Below are 20,150 nucleotides of genomic sequence, written 5' to 3' on the forward strand. Positions count from 1 at the left end.
TCTCTATTATTAAGGCAAATTCCACTTTATCCTCCCTAGAGTGGTAACCATTTTCTGTTCTTCCTTCAAAAGCTCAGCTGTTTTGGTGTATCTAGAGGGGGTAGGGGTGATTTGGAGCCAGAATGGGGAATAGCTCTACCTGCTGGAACTAACTTAGGGTCTTTATTTTGGAGCCACAATCCATGAGAGGAGGAGGGAGGTTTGCTGATGTGATGAAGGAGAGTTGTCTCTTCTACTGCTTCTTCCCTGACCTTTGGTCTTCTCTTGGGCAGGCAGTGTCTGTCCCTCTGCAGCCATGTCAGCCAAGGCGATCTCGGAACAGACGGGAAAGGAACTTCTCTACAAATACATCTGTACCACGTCGGCAATCCAGAACCGATTCAAGTATGCCCGTGTCACCCCTGACACCGACTGGTCCCATCTCCTGCAGGACCACCCCTGGCTCATTAGCCAGGTCAGCTGCCTACTGGATCTCCATATTGGGGATGGGAGGCCAGTGGCCTGTGGGATAGGAAAGCAATCTTGTTATGGAAACTTGACTGACACATGGAATGATTAAATAATGGTTTATGCTTAGCTCCATCCATGGGTACTGTGGTCAGAAAGGGCAAGGCCAGTCTGGACTAACAAATCTAATAAGCTGGCTGTTTATTTTGGGTTGCAGATACAAAACCAAAAATGATAGTCTTCATCCTCAGGGATCCTAGATTCTGGGGGGATACAATATTTCAATAAATATATAGGTGTAGAATATATATGTACAAAATACAGACATAGTGATGTTGGTGAGGGTGGGCAAGACAGAGGAGGAATAAATAGCTGAGGGGATATGGAAGGCCCTTTTGAAGGAGATATCATTTGAGCTGAGCCTTGAAGAGAACAAAGAGAATCAAGATGACTAACAAGCCAAGTATAATGTTAGAATGGAGCAGTTGAGAAGATACCTGGTAGGACTGGGAATTCAAGCTGGGTCTTGAGATATACAAGATTGGGATAAGTAGAGGGGAGAATCTAAGATCTTTTGGGCCCAATATCTCTATTTTCTCATAATGAGACATCTAGATGGTACAGGGGATAGAATGCTGGACCTGGATTCAGGAAGACCTGAGTCCAAATCCAGTCTTAGATATTAGCTGTGTAACTCTGGACAAATCACTTAGCTTCTACTTCCCTCAATTTCCTCACTTTGTAAAAGTGGGGATTATGGTAGCACTTACCTTCCTAGAGTGATTATGAGCATCAAATGAGATAATATTTGTAAAATGTTTAGCACAGGGCCTGGCATAGAGTAGGTGCTTAATAAATACCTTTTTTCCCCCCCTTTCTCCATTTCCTTCTTCTAGCAATTGGTGGTCAAGCCAGATCAGCTGATCAAACGTCGAGGGAAGCTAGGCCTGGTTGGTGTCAACCTCAATTTAGATGGTGTCAAATCCTGGCTTAAGACCAGGCTTGGAAAAGAGATTACGGTGAGTCTTGAAGGAGAGAGAATGAACTCTTTAGGGGAACCCAAGATTGGGACACACAAGTTAGCACTTGGGCCGTATTTACTTAGGCCTGGATTACCCAACTACTTGGGAAGTGATTGCAATATATGTAGAGGGGTCCTTGAGTTTTTCCTGGCCATCTAATATCAGCCTTTCCATTATGGTATAGTTAAGCATAGCACCTGGATGTAATTCTCGAATACATCCAGGTTTCAGCTAGTAGTGATCATTTGTGAAATTCCTGCCACAGATATCCTCCATTGATATGAATATTAGGCAGAACAGTGTCCTGATAAGCAGGGTAGATAAAGCTACCTGTGGAGATAGGCTTTATGAAGAGCTCATTTTGACTGTAGATTACAAACCTATGTGAGATGCCTAGAACTACCTCTCCCCTATCACCTTTCCCCTAGGGAAGAAAGGGATAATTAACAAATCAGAGATTTATGTTAAAAAACTTAAGTTTCTCATTCTCTTTCCTAGCATTTGGAATAACTTCCCTAGTGGTATTTTCCCCATAAAACTGATTTTGCTGTGGCAGGACTACATGAAGCCCTAATGTGCAGTGATTATATATTTTTTTGTATCTGATGTCCGTTAAGGAAGGAGGGAGGTGTCTCAGAGATAGGGTTTGGGGAGGGAAGAATACAGGTAGAGATAAGCATTGTATTTCCCAGAGTTTCAGATGGGAAACTAATAGAGAAAGTTGTGGCTTTTTCTTCCCCGGCCTCTTGTCCTTGCCTTTGAGGAGTGAAGCCTGGGTGTGTTCGTGTTTTGGTAGAGGGGAAATAGCACATCCTTGGGGATGCTGTCATCTTCCCTCACTCCCCCCACTTCCATGGGGTCGGGGGGGGGGGGGGGTGCATCTGGGCTGTCTGGCTAGGCGGGAGTTGTGATAGATCACCGTCTGGGTCCCTGACTCAGCAATGACGCATGAAATTAAGTCAGGGACAAGGGGATAAGCTGTGTCTGATGGAGGGAACAGTCTCTGCCAATGCCTCAATCAGACTGATTAGTTTTGTGTAGTTCCCCTTAACTCCTCAGGAGGTTCTGTGTCAAAAAGCTTTTCAAGTGTCCTGATTTATCTCATCTTCCTCCCTCCCTTGTGTATTACCTCACATGACTTCTATGTCCTCATCTTGTCCCCTTCCTACCCTTGGGCAGCAAGTTGGCTCCTTATTTACCCTAATAGACTCTCTTCTTCCTTCTCCCTACTCCCCTGTTTTAGGGACTGGATAGAGGAGGAGCCAGTCTTTATAGGCTATTCTTCAGAGGCATTGTAGAAAAGTCATGAAAGGCTCACATAGCCTCCCTCCTTGGGAACTTCACTGCTTGGGGGTGTGGGGGGGGAACCTCCCTCGATGTTTGCCTGATGTAAGATCTGGTCTGTGTGGAGATAAGGGAAGTGTGATAATCTAGGAAGGACTCCTTAGCTCAGATACACTTGTCCCTCTTGTGGGTTGGAATCCCAGGGGTGGGTTCTATCTTATGGTTCTGACCTCCTAAATAGGAAGGAGCCAAGAGAGATACTATTCTTACCTTCCAAGATACGGTTGGCTACATATTTAGCTTCTGCCTTTTTGTCTTTTTTTTTTCCATAGATTGCCAAGGCCAAGGGAATCCTTAAGAACTTCCTCATCGAACCCTTTGTTGCCCACACTCAGGTGTGTATCAACCTGTCCATCCACTAACATTTATTCATCAATCATTCAATAAGCATTTACTGAACGTATGGCTAAGAACCAAGGATACAGACACAAAAAGTAAAAAACCCACGAGGGGGCCCCTCTAAAAAGGGTGACAATTTCTACAGATAGAAGCACCTACAATATACCTACAAAATACCTGCTTGTATTGAACATCCCCTGGTGTTCTTCTCTCCCCCAATCCTATTGTTCCCTTGTTTTTGTTGATTTGCAAGATGTCTAAAGGAAAAATCAAATTGATAGAAGCTGTTGGAGTGGGAATCTAAGCCTGGAGAAGTGGGTTAAGGGGTTGCAAGGGGGAGGAGGAAATGGGTAAAACTTACCAGATGGGAGGAACTAAGGCTAGATGACAAAGTGGACTTCCCATTGTCTAGCATGAAGAATTAGGACCACAATAGATCCCGGTGTGACTCAAGGTAATTGCAGTCTTGGAGGCAAAGATGTTAAGCCAACCTTCTATATATATTCACATTCACCCCTCCCCCCTCTAAAAATGAGACTAGTGGCAGTTTTGGTGTCATACAGAGAATAGGCCCAGCCCCTGCAGTTCTTGCCTTCCCTGGTTCTCCAGGGTTTTTCCTGCCTAATTATCTGCCCATTCTTCCAGGCTGAAGAATTCTACATATGCATCTATGCCACACGAGAAGGGGACTATATCCTATTTCATCATGAGGGTGGTATGGACGTTGGGGATGTTGACACCAAAGCCCAGAAGCTGCTGGTTGGAATAAATGAGAAACTACATCCTGATAACATCAAGCAACATCTGCTGGTTCATGCCCCTGAGAGCAAGAAAGAGTTGAGTGTGGGCAAAGGAATGAATTTGTCTAGGGTAGTGAGGGGAGAGGCGGGATAATAATCCTAGGGAGAAGTAGGGCATCCAGCTTGGGTGATATGGGAAGGAGGCCCTATTTTTAATCAGAGATATCCCCAATCTCCAGTGACATTAGTGTGACCCCAGTGCCTAGATTTACTATGGGGCTTGAGAGAGGAGGGCTGGGGAACATAGGACAAAGAATATGGTGGTGGTGATGATGTAGTCAGTACATTTTTTACCTAGGATGCTAAATGCTCTTGGGAAGCAGACAAAAAACAAGACTTTCTATGCATTTCCCTCTCCAAGCTCTCTCTGTGGGCCCTTTATGGGGCAGTGAGAGGTGACAAACAGCTAAAATCCAATGCAGACAGAAGCTGTCTTCCTGCCTGGAGAGGACTGAGTCAAAGAGAAAAATATTCATCTCATCTGTTCCCCTCTGCCAGTTATGCCCCCTCCTTCCCTGACAGCATCTTTCTGCCTCAGTGCCCCAAGGACAGGTGTTAAGACAGACATAGCCTCCAAGATGAATGATTCTGCAGGGATCAGACAGCATTGAGCTGGGTCTAAGCTTTGGGGCATTAAAACTGACAGTGTTTGAGAGTGTGTCTGTCTCTTTTGCCCCACTCTCCTCCCCTCCCTCCAAGCTGAGACAGCTACTCTAATGAATGATTGCTTCTTTCTACTCAGGATCTTGGCCAGCTTTATTTCAGGCCTTTTCCACCTCTATGAAGACCTCTACTTCACCTACCTTGAGATCAACCCCCTGGGTAACTTGAATCTCCCACGTGGGAGGGATGGGGAGAGAGGAGGAAGTGGATGGGGTATCCTCACCTTCCTGTTAGATTTTGCCATAGTAGCTGCTCTTGGTGACAGGTGTTTATTGAGAGGAGTTAGGGAGGAAGGAAAGGGATTCTTCAGTCTCCAGGTTGGCTAGTCAGAGTCTATTCCATTGTGGGGTTCTTAATCATGTGTCTAATGAATTTGCTTTTCAAATATGTTCATTTTATTTTAGTGTAACTAGTTTTCTTTGTACTCCTGGATTTTATGTCATGCATTTAAAAACATTGTTCTGAGAAGGGGATCCATAAGCTTTACCAGCTGGCTGAAGGGGTCTGTGATTCTACCTCCCCCCCCAAATTTTTTTATATATATTGAGAACCTTTGGTCCTATCCCTCTCAAGTTGACACTGTTGCTCTAAGGATGCTGATTTTTCTAACCCTTTCCACACTTTGAATGCCTAGCTTTGGGGGAAATTGTTGACATCTAATGAGTCCCTCTTGTTGCCTTCAGGTCAGTGTCTTCCTGCCAAGATAGCTGACCACTTTCTTGATTGTATGGCCTTGAATAAGTTACTTAACCTTTGTGCCTTCAGAACTGACTTCCTTCTCTTAGTTCTGTGTCCCCAGATACCTTCTTTCCCTTCCCTTCCTGTCCCAGAACAGACACTAACACTTTTCTCAGTGAGTTAGTAAATCATTGACACACTTCAAGATGAGCAAGTGAGTCAGGCTGTGAAAAGGCCATTGGTTTGGCAGCCTGGAATGGGGAAGGAGTGAGATTGAGGTGCTTTTGTCTGCAGCTTCTTGGTACAAAGTCCAGAAAGCCAGGAAATAAAATCATTTGTTCTTAGCATGGCTGATCTGGCATTCCTCTTAATGGGTGGAAGGGGAAATCTAAAGCCAACTTAATTATCTAAATGGACCTTGGGAAGGGGGAGGAAGATGTGGATTTTTACTGAGCCAGAATTAAATTGACCTTGACAGTTGGGAGAAGGGGGGAAGGGGCTTAGCTTGGTTCTGTCCTCTAAAAAAGGAAAACCGGGCAATTCCCTCACTTAGAACTGGTTTTTCCCTGTCAGGAGACCCAAGGCTGGGTGTACTGTGGAAAGTAAGCCTGATTTAGAATCTCAGAAGTTGCATTCAAATCCTATCTCTCCCAGTTACTTGACTTTGAAGTCTTGGATAAATTACTTTTGCCTCTGTGCCTCAGTTGTCTCATGGGAAATGTAGAGGTTGTATTAGTGGTTCCTTCTAGCTTCAAGTTATGGGTTTAAAAACTCATAGTTAACAGTTAAAGCTTTTTGTTGTTGTTGGCCTGAATTCTTCTGGTGGTCCGATGAAGTCTTTGGACCCTTTCTCAGAACAATATTTTTAAATCCATCCAACAAAATACAAACAATTGCAAAGGAAACCAATTATATTGAAATGCAGCAATCATAATATTTTTAAAAAGGAAACAAGTTCTCTGACTCCAGGTTAAGAATGCTTGCTATGTTCAGAGATGCTAATGAGTGTACCTGAAGAAGTGTTCTGCCATAACACAATTGCACCTTTGGGTGGGGGGAGGGGAACAGAGAACAAGGGATAAGTTTGGTATTTATGTTAAAGCAGGAAAAAGAACCTTGCTTTGAAAGCCCATGCTATATCAGTAGGAAGACTGAACTCTTAAGGGAATAATAAACCAGCCTTCCAGACTGATTAAAAATGAAACAACAGATCTTATTATCCAGAAGCCTGCTTTCCTTGGAATCCAGCCTGTGTGCTTTTGGGGGTCCATCAGATTAAGTCCTCTGAAAATGGGGGGTGACTATGAGGGGGAACCACAGGGGGCACAAGAGAAGGGGGGAGGGCGCACTGGTCTCCCAAGGGCTCTGAGGTGGACTTCTACCCAACTCTTACTTTTCTTTCCCCAGTTGTGACAAAGGATGGTGTCTATATCCTTGACCTTGCTGCCAAGATTGATGCCACAGCTGACTACATCTGCAAAGTGAAATGGGGAGACCTGGAATTTCCTCCCCCCTTTGGGCGGGAAGCTTATCCAGAGGTAGAAACTCTCCAACCCCTCCCTTCCTCTCCTATACTTGTGTACATACCCTCTGTCTCCCTCTCTTATCTCCCTCCCATCCTTCCCACTTATCCCCTACAGTTCTGTTGCTCAAGACCAGGCTGGACTCAGGGAAGGGACTTGGTTATTAAGGGAATCTTCTAGATGATGGAGACTTGGAAAGGAGAATGGAGGGGGTGAGAGTAAGGGGAACAGAGCTGGGAGTAGAACCTAGGGGAGTCTGTCATTCCCTGCCCTTCATCAAGGGAGATAGATAGCTGGAGCTCAGACTCCCCTGGAAGTCTCTGGTCTCTGCCAAGAAAGGAATGACAAGTTTGATTTAATTTTCTTAAAACCCCCTCAGACAGAGGTGGGGGTAGGAGATGGATGTCTGCATCCTCTGTTTCCTAGCCAAAAATCCATTTAGATATTTCCCTCAATCTACCTCCCTAGGTTCAGGCTCTTAACTTGATTAGTTGGCTTCTACTCATTGCTGCCTCCAACCATTTTCCCCTGAGCTGAATCAGAAGGCAGCTTTGTCTGGCTGCTCCTTCTGAATGTAAATTGGCCCCTTGCCACCCCTGTCCTTTGAAAAATCTTTACCCTGAGATCAGGCATTATTTTAAGGTCATCTAGGTTGAGGGAAGAGTCCGGTGTTGAGAATAGAGCTTTCTGGAGGTTGGGGCATTGGGGAGAACAATGGATGGGCGGTGTTAGTAGAAGGTAGAAAAAAAAAAGCAAAAAAAAAAAAACCCCCCAAAACAGGGAAAGGACCAAGAATTAAGAGGAGAGTTCTGTCCTAGACATATGGTCAGGAGGAGAAATCAAGGCAGCAGGAAGGAGAGCTGGTAGATTTGGCCAAGAGATCCCTAAGGAGGGGTGACGATATGCTGAGGATGGTGATTTTGAGGGCATAATGTTCTCTTCTAGAAAGCTTGTCTCAGAAATAGGGGGCCCCACCCCATCTCCTCCTGCCAAAGTCAACTTAGTGACCTTGTACCAAGTGTCTCTTGAGAGAGGGAGGTGTTTGGATTTTCTTCCAATCTGGGGAGAAAGATTGCCTGGGAGGAGGGGAGTAAGTCATCTGTGGTCAGATTGCCCAGGCCAGGAGACCATTCATTCATTCATTTTGTGATATCCCCAGGAAGCCTACATTGCTGACTTAGATGCCAAAAGTGGGGCAAGCTTGAAGCTGACTTTGCTTAATCCCAAGGGAAGGATTTGGACGATGGTGGCTGGAGGTGGTGCCTCTGTTGTATACAGGTGAATGGTGGGGTATGGTAGGAAGGAGGGTGTTTTTCTTTGTGACCAATCTCTGCTCCCACCCAGTGCTCTCAAAAGGGAAGGGGCTAGAAGCAGCAAATGAGAACACTTGCTCTAAATTCTGAGTTCTGTTCTGTCTCCTTATGACCCATGACAGATATCTTAGAGTGCCTGTGTTGGTCTAGTTGCACTTGGGGGGGGAGAAGGGGAACAACAGTACTCTCCAGAAGTACTTTTGAGTTCTCTTGAGTTCTCATGGGAAAGGGCCCATGACTCATAGAATTTATGCATTATTTATTTTTAAAGCCAGAAGCTAGGAAAAGGCACCAAACTATCTTCTTGGACATGGAGTGAAATATGCCGCAGGCAGGGGATTGGCTCAGAAAGAGAATGTCAATCTGTAAAAGTCTGAAACAACCATTCATCTCTATGGGAGCTGCTTCCACACCCCCTTCCCTTCCCTTCCCTTCCTGCCAGTATTCCCTTCCCTTCCTGCCAGTATTCTGGGAGGACTAAGGAGCTAGTCTAGGGAGCTACTATGTTAAGAATTGTGGTACTTTACTGGCCATGAGTCAGGAAGGCTCAAGAGTTCAGATCTTGCTTTTGATGGTCATTATCTATGTGACCATACTTCACTACTCTAAGCCTCAGTTTTTTTAGCTGTAAAATGGGGAATCATACTTGTAGCAGCTACCACAACAAGTTGTTTTGAGGCTCAGATGAGAAGCTTTTTTTAAGCCCTTTTTGTTTTTGTGGCAACTCTTGAGAAGGCCAAGAGCTAGGCAGTTGTGGGTTAAGTGCCTGGCCCAGGGCCACACAACTAGGAAGTGTTGAAGACCTCTGGGCTCCAGGCCTTGGTTTCTGTCTGTTGTACCACCTATCTTTTTTTTTTTTTTAAACCCTTACCATTCTGTCTTGAAATTAATACCTTGTATTAGTTCCAAGGCAGAAGAGGAGTAAGAATTAGGAAATGGGGGTGAAGTGACTTGCCCAGGGTCACATAGCTAGGAGGTGTCTGAAATCAGATTTGAACCCAGGATTTTCTGGCTCTGGATCTGTCTCTCAGTCCACTAAGCCACCTAGCTGCCCCCACCTATTGTCTTTAAAGTGACTTTAAGGCACTGTGCAAATATCCATGCTTGTTACTTCACTTGGTTTAAATAGCATCAACTGTTGGTTCATAAGAGCCTACCACCAGCCTTCCACCTGAAAGGAGTCTTAGATATCAGCCTGAGACCAACCCTCTCATTTTGTGGTGATTTGCCCTAAGGTCACTTAGGTAGTGTATATTTCTGGTGGAATTTGAGCTCTGGTCTTTCTGACTCTTTGGCCCTCTGCCTGTGGGGCATCTTATCTATAGGTGAGATAACCCATGATTAACGTTTGGCCCCAGGTTGCTGGGCTAACTGCTCTCCTATATCTGCTGGCTCCCTTCAGTAGAATGTATGTTCCTCTAGGCCAGTGGTTCCCAAACTTTTTTGGCCTACCACCCCCTTTCCAGAAAAAAATGTTACTTAGCCCCCTGGAAATTAATTTTTTAAAAATTTTAATAGCAATTAATAGGAAAGATAAATGCGCCTGTGGCCATCACCGCCTTCCCTGGATCACTGCAGCACCCACCAGGGGGTGGTGGCGTCCACTTTGGGAATCACTGCTCCAGGGCAAGAACCATCTTGCAACTGGAACGAAGTGGTCATTTGGTAAATGCTAGTTGGTCCATTGGTGGATGGATAACTAAGAGTGAACTCTAACCTCTCTTCTCCTCCTCCCCCAATCACCCTTTTCACAGTGACACAATCTGTGATTTAGGGGGTGTAGATGAGCTGGCTAATTATGGGGAGTACTCGGGAGCTCCCAGCGAGCAGCAAACCTATGACTATGCCAAGACCATTCTCTCCCTCATGACTCGGGAGAAGCACCCTCAAGGTGAGACATTTCTCCCCTCCCTCCTCCAAAGACAGCCTCCTTCCCCACCTGCCCCTGGGCCTGAGCCCCACCCTCTGGTTTCCGTATTGCAAACATGGCCCACTTGTAATTACCAGCTGACTTTCCTGCCCGCTGCACTTGGCGTGTAGACCTGGTTATACTAGACTTGGTTAAAGAGAGGAGTCTTTTACACTAAAAATAATAGTTTAGGAATTGTCCATAGTTTGGAATGAGAAAGAGAGAGAGAGATTGATTTATAACTCTAGGACTGAGGGATTGGAGAAAAGGATGGTAATCAGTAGCCTGATTTCATTCAGCAAATGTGTACCCAGTCCATGCTTCAGAGAGTGGTGAATGTGTGGGAGGCCCTCCTACCCCTAGATGACAGACCAGGATTTTGTCCGCTTTCTTCTTTTTCTGGGGTTGGCCTGGCACATGCCAATCAGTGTCCCAAAACTTAACTCTTTTTTAACCCCCACCCCCATTTAGGCAAAATACTCATCATTGGAGGCAGCATTGCAAACTTCACGAATGTTGCTGCCACCTTCAAGGTAAGTGGTTTCTGGGGAGGAGGGGTGACTGGGAGGAAAGGTAGGTGTGTATACTGATCAGAGATTGGGACCGGGCTCAGGGTCTTGTCTGCAGGCTGGAGGGGTAGAAGATGGTTCAAATGTGGTCCTATGGTCTAAGGAAGCAAGGACCACAAAAGGCAAGAGAGTTTGGTCAGAGAATCTTCTTTGGGAGATGGGCTGCTGGGGACCCAGCTGAGAAAGTTGCTGAATAACTAGGTTTCAGTTTTCCCATTAGTCACATAGAAGGCCATGGGATAAAGAGGGCCACAGGTCTGGCTTCTAGTGAAATTGGTGAAAAGTCCTCGATGGCTGGTTGTTCATTGGTTTCAGTTATCCTAAATCATTTGCTTTGGTTTTTTACTGGATGCTTTATTAGAACTTAATATTCTAAAATCACTTCAGATGATGAAATTTACTTAGTAACTGTGCATAGTTAAATTAATTTCAGGCCATAAAATACCATAACATTTCAGTCACTCCCTCTTCATCCCATTAGGATTCTTTGCCCATTCATTTTCATTGATTTTTTTTTCCTTATAAATGGTCATTGGTTTTATAACCCATTCTTCTAATTTCTGCCCTTTTTTCCCCTCCCACTTTTTATTATTTCATTATGGCTTCTTTCATATTTTATTTGTATTCTCATATTTGGCAATCTTAACTATATTGCAGTATATTTTATCCCATTAACCCACCATAATTTCACCTCTTAGATATTTAGGTTGCTTCCAGGTCTTTTTATTGTGTTGGTTTTTTGCAATTACATATAATGCTTCTGTGAAAATCTTTGAACAGATGGCCCCTCCTCCCACTTTTGTTTTTTTTGATAACTTCTCAACAATTATTTAAATAATTTTACTGCAAGCCAAATTGCCCTCCAAAAAGATTCTTGAAGTTTGCAGTTCCAACATCATCAATGAGTATAATTGCTTTTCCACCATCCTGCCAGCATTAGATTTGGTTGCCTTTTTTTTAACCCTTTACTTTCTGTCTTAGAATTGATGCTGAGTATTGGATTCCAAGGTAGAAGATCCATATGGGATAGGTAGTTGGAGTTAAGTGACTTGCCCAGGGTCACATAGCTAGGAAGTTTTGGGTTCAGATTTGAACCCAGGACCTCCCTTCTCTAGGCCTGGATCTCAATCCACTGAGCTTTCTAGCTGCCCCCTTAATTATTTTCTAAGGTTCTTTAACAATCTAATATGGTTTTTCTAAGTTTTTCTTATTCATCATTCCTTTGTTATCCATATATCTCCTTCCTCTCCATTTTTGTTTGCTTTTTGGTCAAAAAACAAGATTAGACTATAATGTAATGAGATTGGCTTTGTAGTTTGTAAACAGATCCTGAAGATCATTTCAAAGGAAGGATCTCTCCATGCCCCATCCCCACCCCCATGCTACTTGAAGCAATGGCAGCATCATTAGAATGAATGTATAAGCTTTGAAAAAGGAATACTTATTTGAAGGCTATAAAAACAGTTTTCATATCATTGTTTCAAACTTGGTCTTACCAATGTAAGAGTTAGACCATGTGCTGTCCCTTGTTGGTTTCCAGGGCATCGTTCGGGCAATTCGAGATTATCAGGGCCCCCTGAAGGAGCACGAGGTCACAATCTTTGTTCGAAGGGGTGGTCCTAACTACCAGGAGGGCTTGCGGGTGATGGGAGAAGTTGGTAAGATTTGGGGATATGGGAAGGATTTAGGCCCTTTTTTTTCTCTTGCTTCTTTTAATACCCCTTATGCTTTTTTACTGAGAATTCTGAAATCTTACCTTTCACATATTGGGTTTCTCCTTCCCTTTTCAGTATTCTTCTACCTAGATGTGAAATTCTGTGTTGTTGTCTTTTCTTCACCAATTTTGTGCTCATGTTTTGTCTCTTGGTACCCATTCCCCTCAGACATATTTCCATCATTTCGTGACTAAATTTGCTTCCCTTGTATAAAATGATCTCTATTAGATCCACCTGACTGAGCCCTTAGAGAGCAGAGTGGAAGTCTTTGTTACAGGCCCTGCCTGAAACAATGACCTTTCCAATTGGAAATAATTTATGACAAATCTACATTAATTCTAAGCAAATCTACATAAAAAAAAAAACAACACAACACACTAAAATAAAATTCCTGATGACAAACAGAAATCTATTCAGCCAGTGTGACCTGGGCACTTACTGAGAGTAGGAGCTTCTAGGAAGTACCTTAGCAGGTTGCCACAGAAATAAATAAGACCCCTGCCAGCATCATGTTGACTACTGTTGATTGGAGAGAGAAAATATTAGCCAGCAAAACAATTAGAGAAAACTAAAATGGATACATGCTGACTTTTCATACTGTTCTATCCCATTTGCCCTATTTCCTGCTCTCTACAAAGGAGAGGAAGAATACATCCATGGTTGGTCTCACTTAGGCTTGCTTAAAAGTGAAGCCAGTACAGGGTATCTTGGTATACTGGAAAGAAGGAAGATTCTTACTTATTAGCTGTGTGATCCTGTTACTTTCCTAATGAGCCTCAGTTTCCTTGTCTGTAAGATGGGACAAAAACACTAGAGTACCAACAACCCCTGCAAGGTTGCTGTGTGCAATGAATGATAATATCTGTAAAAAGAGCACCCTGTAACTCTTACAGGACTATGTGCATGTCAGCCAGTATTAATAAGACTGTCACTTATAAAGTCTGTTCTGGGTGGGTTCTGGTCAGTGTGGGAAGAAAAACCCCCATGGAATGAGACATAGTTCTGATTCCCACCCCCCCCCTTCTATCTCTCTTCCTTCGCTCCAGGGAAAACCACTGGAATCCCCATCCATGTCTTTGGCACGGAGACCCACATGACTGCCATTGTGGGCATGGCCCTGGGATACCGGCCCATTCCAAACCAACCTCCCACCGCTGCCCACACTGCCAACTTCCTACTCAATGCCAGTGGGAGCTCCTCGGTAGATATCATTTTCCTCTTCCTTCTTTAACTCTTTGGCTTGTTTTCTTCTTAACTATTTTACAAGCAAGGAAGAATAAGAAGAAGGGTGTGGAATGCATTCTGATTTTCTTGGGGTTGAGGCCTAACTTTTTTATCCAGGTGATCTTCAGTGCCTGATTTTGGGGGGCGGGGGGAGGGGGAGGAGACACTTCATGGGACAGCAGTGACACTGATGTGACCCACCCAAATTTCCTCTCTCACTAGACTCCAGCCCCCAGCAGGACAGCATCTTTTTCTGAATCTAAGGCTGATGAGGTAGCACCTGCAAAGAAGGCCAAGCCAGCCACAACCCAAGGTAAAGTATCTGAAGAGTCTTTGAAGCCTTTCCTATTCTCTACTCTCATTTTTTAGGCCAAGGAGAGAGCTAGAAAAAGAGGTATGGGCAAAGAGATCTAGAAGAGAAGAATGAAGTTTGCTACCAATAAGAGAGAATTGTGGTCTTTAAAACTGGTTTTACTGAAGGTTTAAGATCCAGAACCATCTCTAGGATAGTTCTTTTCACTGTCACACCCTTTACTGCTCCCCCCTCCCCCCCTTTTCCTATTCTATGCTGAAGGGAGGAGTAGATGAAGGGGAAGACAGAGGAGGAGACAAGGTTGTAGAAATGCCAGAATAAATTGAAAATAGAAATCAGAATTCCTCTTTGATTTGCTTTCCTAAGTGGAAAACAGAAAGCTGGCTACTTGATTTGGATTCTGTCAGTTGTGTGGGTTTCATACCCCAGGTTTGCCTGACTGTTAGATTGTTGTTGGGTGGGAAGTGGGATGTTCTGGATTTCTGGTGTGACTGGTTCTAAGAATGGGTCTGGGTATAAGGTGGCAGACTCAGATGAGTGAGGTAAATGACAACCTAGCTCTCTCTCTGGAAAAGATCCGTTCTCTGCCCAACCTGGTGTAGGTGGTGGGGAGGGTTGAAGGAAGGAACTCCAATGTTTACTCATGCCTTAGATCTTTTGAAAGCTCAGCTTGCATTGTCCTCTTCTATCCTATTCTTTGAGTCGATGTTGGAGAGGTGTTTACCTCCTCCTTAGTTCTTTTCCCAAGTTTTTCCTACCATCTGTCTGTAATCTGACTGGACAAGATGGCAGTGGTATTATTGGAAACTGCTTTTGCCTTGTGACCCTCCTGTACTACATTCTTCTCTTTGAACTCTTTGGAGTCTTCAATGGGTCACTCAGTTGCCTTGGTAATTTTCTTTGACAGATTCAGTCCCAAGTCCACGATCCCCGAAAGGTAGGATGTCCTTTGCTAGCTCAATGTGTGGCCTTGTTAGCAATTGGTCATTTTACTGTGTGCTTTTTTTCCTCCTTTCCTTCTCTAGTGGGTTTGCAGTGTTGTCTGGAATCTTTCCTGTCCCTCACTCTCTTCTTTGAGTCTTGTTTTTCTTCTTCCTCACTCAGCATGTTAACAACATAACTGTTCTAACTGGGTGATTGACCAGGGCCAGCCCTGGTTGGGGTGGAGTTGGGTGAGCAGCACCAGAGGAGAGGGTTTGGAGGTTGGAAACTAAGAATTAGGGTCATGAAAGCAGTTCTTGCTAAAGGGAGAAAGGAGCCTGAGACTGGTGGTTTGTGTTTTTTTCCTTCCTCCATGTACAGGAAAGAATTGAGAGGTAGGAGAAATAAGGTCATCATGGTAGCTGATAAATTCATCCAACTGTCTCCTAATCTGTGTTCTTTGGAGGAAGAAGGGAACCTGGTTAAGTGAACACCATAGAAGATAATGATCTCAAATGTCCATTTATATCTTAAAATGATTACAGAATCTATATTTCTTATCCCTACCTTCCCTCCTCATTCTCTAGCCTGGTTTCTCAGTGCTTCCAAGTAGAAACAGAGATATTCTTGGATTTTTCTTCCTTTCCCCATCCTTCAGAGTAGGAGCTAAGAAGGGAAAAACTTCAGGGAGCAAATAAAGTCCTGAATACTCTGGTTAAGTCTTGAACACTCTGGTTAATACATAAATCAGATAATTGAGAACTATGTATAATTTATTTTTGTTCACATCTTCAAGATCACCATAGATCGAAGATTAACCATATTAAGATCACTCTAGAGAGGATAGTTGGGGTGGAATAGAGACCAAATTTGACTATTGGGTCACATTGAGTTTAAAGTAGAACACAAGTAATTAGAACCATGGTTGTTTTTTGTTCTTTGTTTTTTTTTTTCTTCGAGAAAACCCCAAGTGAATATGACCAGTGGGGTTTCCCCTAAGAAAATAATCCAAAAGGATAGGTTATTAATATATATTTTTAAAATTTTATTTAATTTTTTACCAATTGCACATAATAACAAATTTCCACATAAGTTTTCCTAAGTTATATGATCGAACTTGTCTCTTTTCCTTTAACTCTCCCTGTGCTGGCAGATGATTTGATCTGGGTTATATATATATTATCATGGAAAACATTTTCAGACCAAATGGATAGATTGTTAAATTCACAACTATATATACATACATACATATATATGTGTGTGTATATATATAAAAAGCTGCAGGCCTGGATCTCTACTAAAGTTTATGAGGCCCTAGACCTTCTCTCAGGGATCTTAGAGACAGAAAAAGAAAAAAGTTGCTAACTGGTTCCCTGAACCTTTTCTAAAATATAATCTTTTAAAATTAAAATAAGTTGTCATCCTGTCCCTACCACTCCCATTTCTGTACTGCCTCCCATTAATTTTTGATCATGGCAGGCAGGTAGGAAGGGCTAAAACAAGAGGAGAAGTTGATCATTGGACAGGAACAGTGGCAAGTACACTGTCCTATCCCAAGTTTGTCTTCATACAGGTAGAGCTGGAGCTCAGGCTGTGTAGTCATGGTTTTATCTTCTTGGTCACTTTTTGGAGTTATTAGACCTCTGTAATCACAGTGCTGATACTGGAACCTTCCATGAACCCCTTTAACCTTCCTCTGCCCAGTTTTTCCATTACATATCCACCTGAACCTCAAGTTGTGCTGTCCACACCAGCTTCCAAGGCCAGTGGGTCAGGGATTTTCTTTTTTAGTCAACCTATTGATTCTTCCCATGAAATTAAGAAATAGGATGGGAATGAGAAGCATTTCCTGGGATATCTGCTTTTCTTTAATCCCTTGGGAGTCCAGTTGTTAATTTCCAGTTTCCCAGGACCCTAAAAGGGTTTGAAAGCCCCATCTAGTTTGAGGGAGCAGGTAGAGCCCAGGGGTTATTGATGACTGGTGTTTTTTCTCATTGGTATAACTTAAATTCTGTAAGTTATTATTAGTCTAGACTGATCACTTTGGTGCTCCCTTACTTCCCCCTATGGCCTTTAGTTTCCTCCTCTCTAAAATGAGCAGAGAGTTTAGACCAGATGGTCTCCTGTGATCCTTCTCTAAAATCTTAAGAAACTGATGTAGCTGTGATCCCAGAGGGCAGCTCCTGCTGGATACCTGCTGTGACCAGGGAAAATTAATCAATTTGTTGCCTAAAGAATTGGAGAATTTTTTTTTTTTAAACTGGAACTAGGATTTAGGGGTCTAGAGAATCTCCTTTCTTTGTGTACAGTTCAGTTATCTACCCTTCAGCCTGGTCTCAAAGAATTGCCCATGATCCTGAGAGCTGCAGTGACTTGTCCAGGATCACAGAACCCAGGACATGTCAGAGGCAGACCTTGACAGTGTTGTGACTCAGGCTGGCCCAGGGTGAATGTAACCATGACATTTCTCTCAAGAGAGTTACACCTGTATGAGGAGTGATTATAAAGAAACATGTCTCGTTGCTGGCTGCCCAATCCCTTAATCTCTAGCAAAATGGGTTAATGGGCTACCTCTGCAAGGCAGGGTTGCAGAGATGTCAAGAAATAGACTCATTTATCAAGATCACAGATCTCGCCATAATTTTTCTGATGAGGAGCCTGAGCCCCCGTAGAGGTTAAGGACATTGCACAAAGCCACACAGGAAGTAAGTGGCCTTGGTCAGCCAGCAACAAGACATGTTTCGGGTCCTATGATCTTCACTCAGACCACTGCTCCACAGTGCTTGGACCTATTTTATTACAGTGGATTAAGATCCAATCCTTGTCCCTCCAATCCCATGAAGAGCCACTCTCTTGGGAGGTGTTGTGTACACATCACAATGTCCCCACTCCATTGCCATGCCCCTGGGCGAATGAGGAAGTTCTGCTGCTCTGGGCTTCTCACCTAGAACAAAAAAAATGTTCTGTTCTCTAGGGCTCATGTTCCCTCCCTTCTACCCCTTTTCTTGTCTACCTCCTGGGGACCCTCAGGGAACATGTGGTGGTGGTCAAGGGTCTTCAACTTACTGGTTACGATGCAACCCCCAGAGTGGAGGAAAGAAGGGGATGGGAGCAGATAGCAGCATGAATGCCTTTGACTATTAGGCATAACACGGCTCTCCCTTCCTTTTTTTTTTTTTTTTTTAAGCCTTACCTTATGTCTTAGAATCCGTACTGTGTATTGGTTCCAAGGCAGAAGAGTGGTAAAGGCTCGGCATCGGGGGTTAAATGACTTGCTCAGGGACACCCAGTTAGGAAGTGTCTGAGGCCAGATTTGAATCCAGGACCTCCCTTCTCTAGGCCTGGGTGGGAATGAGAAGCATTTCCTGGGATATCTGCTTTCCTTTAACCCCTTGGGAGACCAGTTATTCATTTCCAGCTTCCCAGGACCCTAAAAGGGTTTGAAAGCCCTATCTAGTTTGAGGGAGCAGGTACAGCCTCTATCCACTAAGCCACCCCGACAGAATCTTCAGGAACTCCATAGTGATGGTAGGGATTCTGTACAGCCTAGTACAGTAATGCCTCATTCTCCTAAGTTCTGACTCATGCGGAAAACAACTTGAACTACGTGGAAGTCATTTTTATTTTGGGGTGGGTTTTTTCCCCCTACTTGGGGAGGCAGAGTTTGCCATGCCAGTTGTATAAATATAGTAGGGAGGAGCATTGTTTAACCAAAGAACCAACATCCCGTTGGCAAATACACTCGTTTCAACAATATAAATGATTCTTATCACTTCAGTCAAGCAGGTCCTACCGGGTTTAGCAGTACTTCTCCACTGTTCCAGTTACTGGTTGTGCTTGAAGTAATAACACTTAGTTTTTAGAAGATCATTTATATTCAGACCATTCAGTAATTCAGGCTGGTTTCAGGTATATGAGGTTCTAGTGGAACATGAGTTAAGTTTGACTGTTAATCTCAGCATCTCTTTGGACGTCGACAACTCTTCTCCACCGCCACCCCCATAGAACACACATGTAGATTTGAATTCCAGGGAGGTGGGTGGGAGCCCCATTGACCCAGCTGGGCACTGGTACTCTGTTTGTTGTCCTGTTCTCTCTGCCAATGTAGGAAAGGCCACAACCCTCTTCAGCCGACACACCAAGGCGATCGTGTGGGGCATGCAGACACGGGCCGTGCAGGGTATGCTCGACTTCGACTATATCTGCTCCCGTGATGAGCCCTCAGTGGCTGCCATGGTCTATCCTTTCACGTGAGTCACACCATCTATAAAATAGACCTAAGCCAGAGAGTGGGATGATGGGGAAGAGGTGGCTTCTGGGATAGTTTATGTTTGTGTCTGTCCTTGTATGTAGACACCTGCATGTATCTTGCACCCTGATAAAAGGTTTAAAGTCCATGATGCTGAGCCAGCACTTAATCTCCCTGAATTTCAATTGCCACATCCATGAAATAGGGATAACAATACATGTGTCATCACCTCCCTCTTTGAGTTCTTGTGAGGAAATGCTTTTTTAAAAAATCGTTTTGTTATTATTATTTTTTTTTTTAAGGAAAGACTTTAGACTAAAGCACATGGTATATAGGAGTTACTAAAATTACTCACTGAAATCTTTGCATAGGAGAGACCTCTGTGGGGATCTGTCCTGGGAAAGGATCTATCTTAACCACAGGCAGGGGAAATGCTTTCCTGCCTCAGATACTTGTGTGACTCCCCTCAGACAAATCTCAGATAGCCTTGGTTTCCTCATCTCTGAAATGGGGATAACAATGATACCTTCCTCTTGGAAGATTTGTGAGGGTCAAAGGAGATAACATAAGTTGAACACTTGGCAAAACTTTTTTTTTCTAGTTCAGCTCTCTTTGTTTTATTATTTAATTTATTAGCAAATAAAAATGATTTTTAATCAATTTTCTAGATTACATGTTGATACAATTTTCTATAATCATTTTCTGACATTTTGTGAAACATGTTCTCTACCTCCCTCATTCCTCCCCTCCCCAAAATGGCAAGTAATATAATTTGTACATATATTGTACAATATATATTTCCACAGCCCCCTTGTTTATTTTTTTTAATTTTTAAACTTTTTATTGATTAATTTAGAATATTTTTCCATGGTTATATGATTCATGTTTTCCCTCCCCCCCTCTCAGAGCCAACATGCAATTCCACTGGGTTTTACATGTATAATTGTTCAAAACCTATTTCCATATCATTAATATTTGCAATAGAGTGATCATTCAAAGTCAACATCCCCAATCATATCCCCATTGAACCATGTGATCAATTATAAGTTTTTCTTCTGTGTTTCTGCTCCCACAGTTCTTTTTCTGGGTGTGGATAGAGTTCTTTCTCATAAGTTCCTCAG

At 43.4% G+C, this 20,150-nt stretch overlaps 1 protein-coding gene across 2 annotated transcripts in view; it reads left to right on the plus strand.

Annotated features, from left to right (window-relative positions):
• Positions 1-292: 292 nt before the first annotated feature.
• ACLY (ATP citrate lyase) overlaps positions 293-20,150 on the plus strand; it is a 44,776-nt gene continuing 24,918 nt past the window's right edge. The window contains exons 1-14 of one of the 2 annotated variants that reach the window (XM_044677102.1): positions 293-454; positions 1,344-1,466; positions 3,086-3,148; positions 3,798-3,988; positions 4,695-4,774; positions 6,701-6,831; positions 7,976-8,094; positions 9,884-10,020; positions 10,510-10,571; positions 12,148-12,265; positions 13,369-13,523; positions 13,769-13,859; positions 14,767-14,796; positions 18,889-19,030. In XM_044677102.1, the coding sequence (XP_044533037.1) occupies positions 296-454; positions 1,344-1,466; positions 3,086-3,148; positions 3,798-3,988; positions 4,695-4,774; positions 6,701-6,831; positions 7,976-8,094; positions 9,884-10,020; positions 10,510-10,571; positions 12,148-12,265; positions 13,369-13,523; positions 13,769-13,859; positions 14,767-14,796; positions 18,889-19,030 (1,601 nt within the window). In that variant the 5' untranslated portion in view covers positions 293-295. The remainder of the gene's footprint in view (positions 455-1,343; positions 1,467-3,085; positions 3,149-3,797; positions 3,989-4,694; positions 4,775-6,700; positions 6,832-7,975; positions 8,095-9,883; positions 10,021-10,509; positions 10,572-12,147; positions 12,266-13,368; positions 13,524-13,768; positions 13,860-14,766; positions 14,797-18,888; positions 19,031-20,150) is intronic. The other variant, XM_044677103.1, reaches the window with a different exon arrangement.

Source organism: Gracilinanus agilis, chromosome 4, assembly GCF_016433145.1.
Source record: "Gracilinanus agilis isolate LMUSP501 chromosome 4, AgileGrace, whole genome shotgun sequence".
NCBI lineage: Eukaryota > Metazoa > Chordata > Mammalia > Didelphimorphia > Didelphidae > Gracilinanus > Gracilinanus agilis.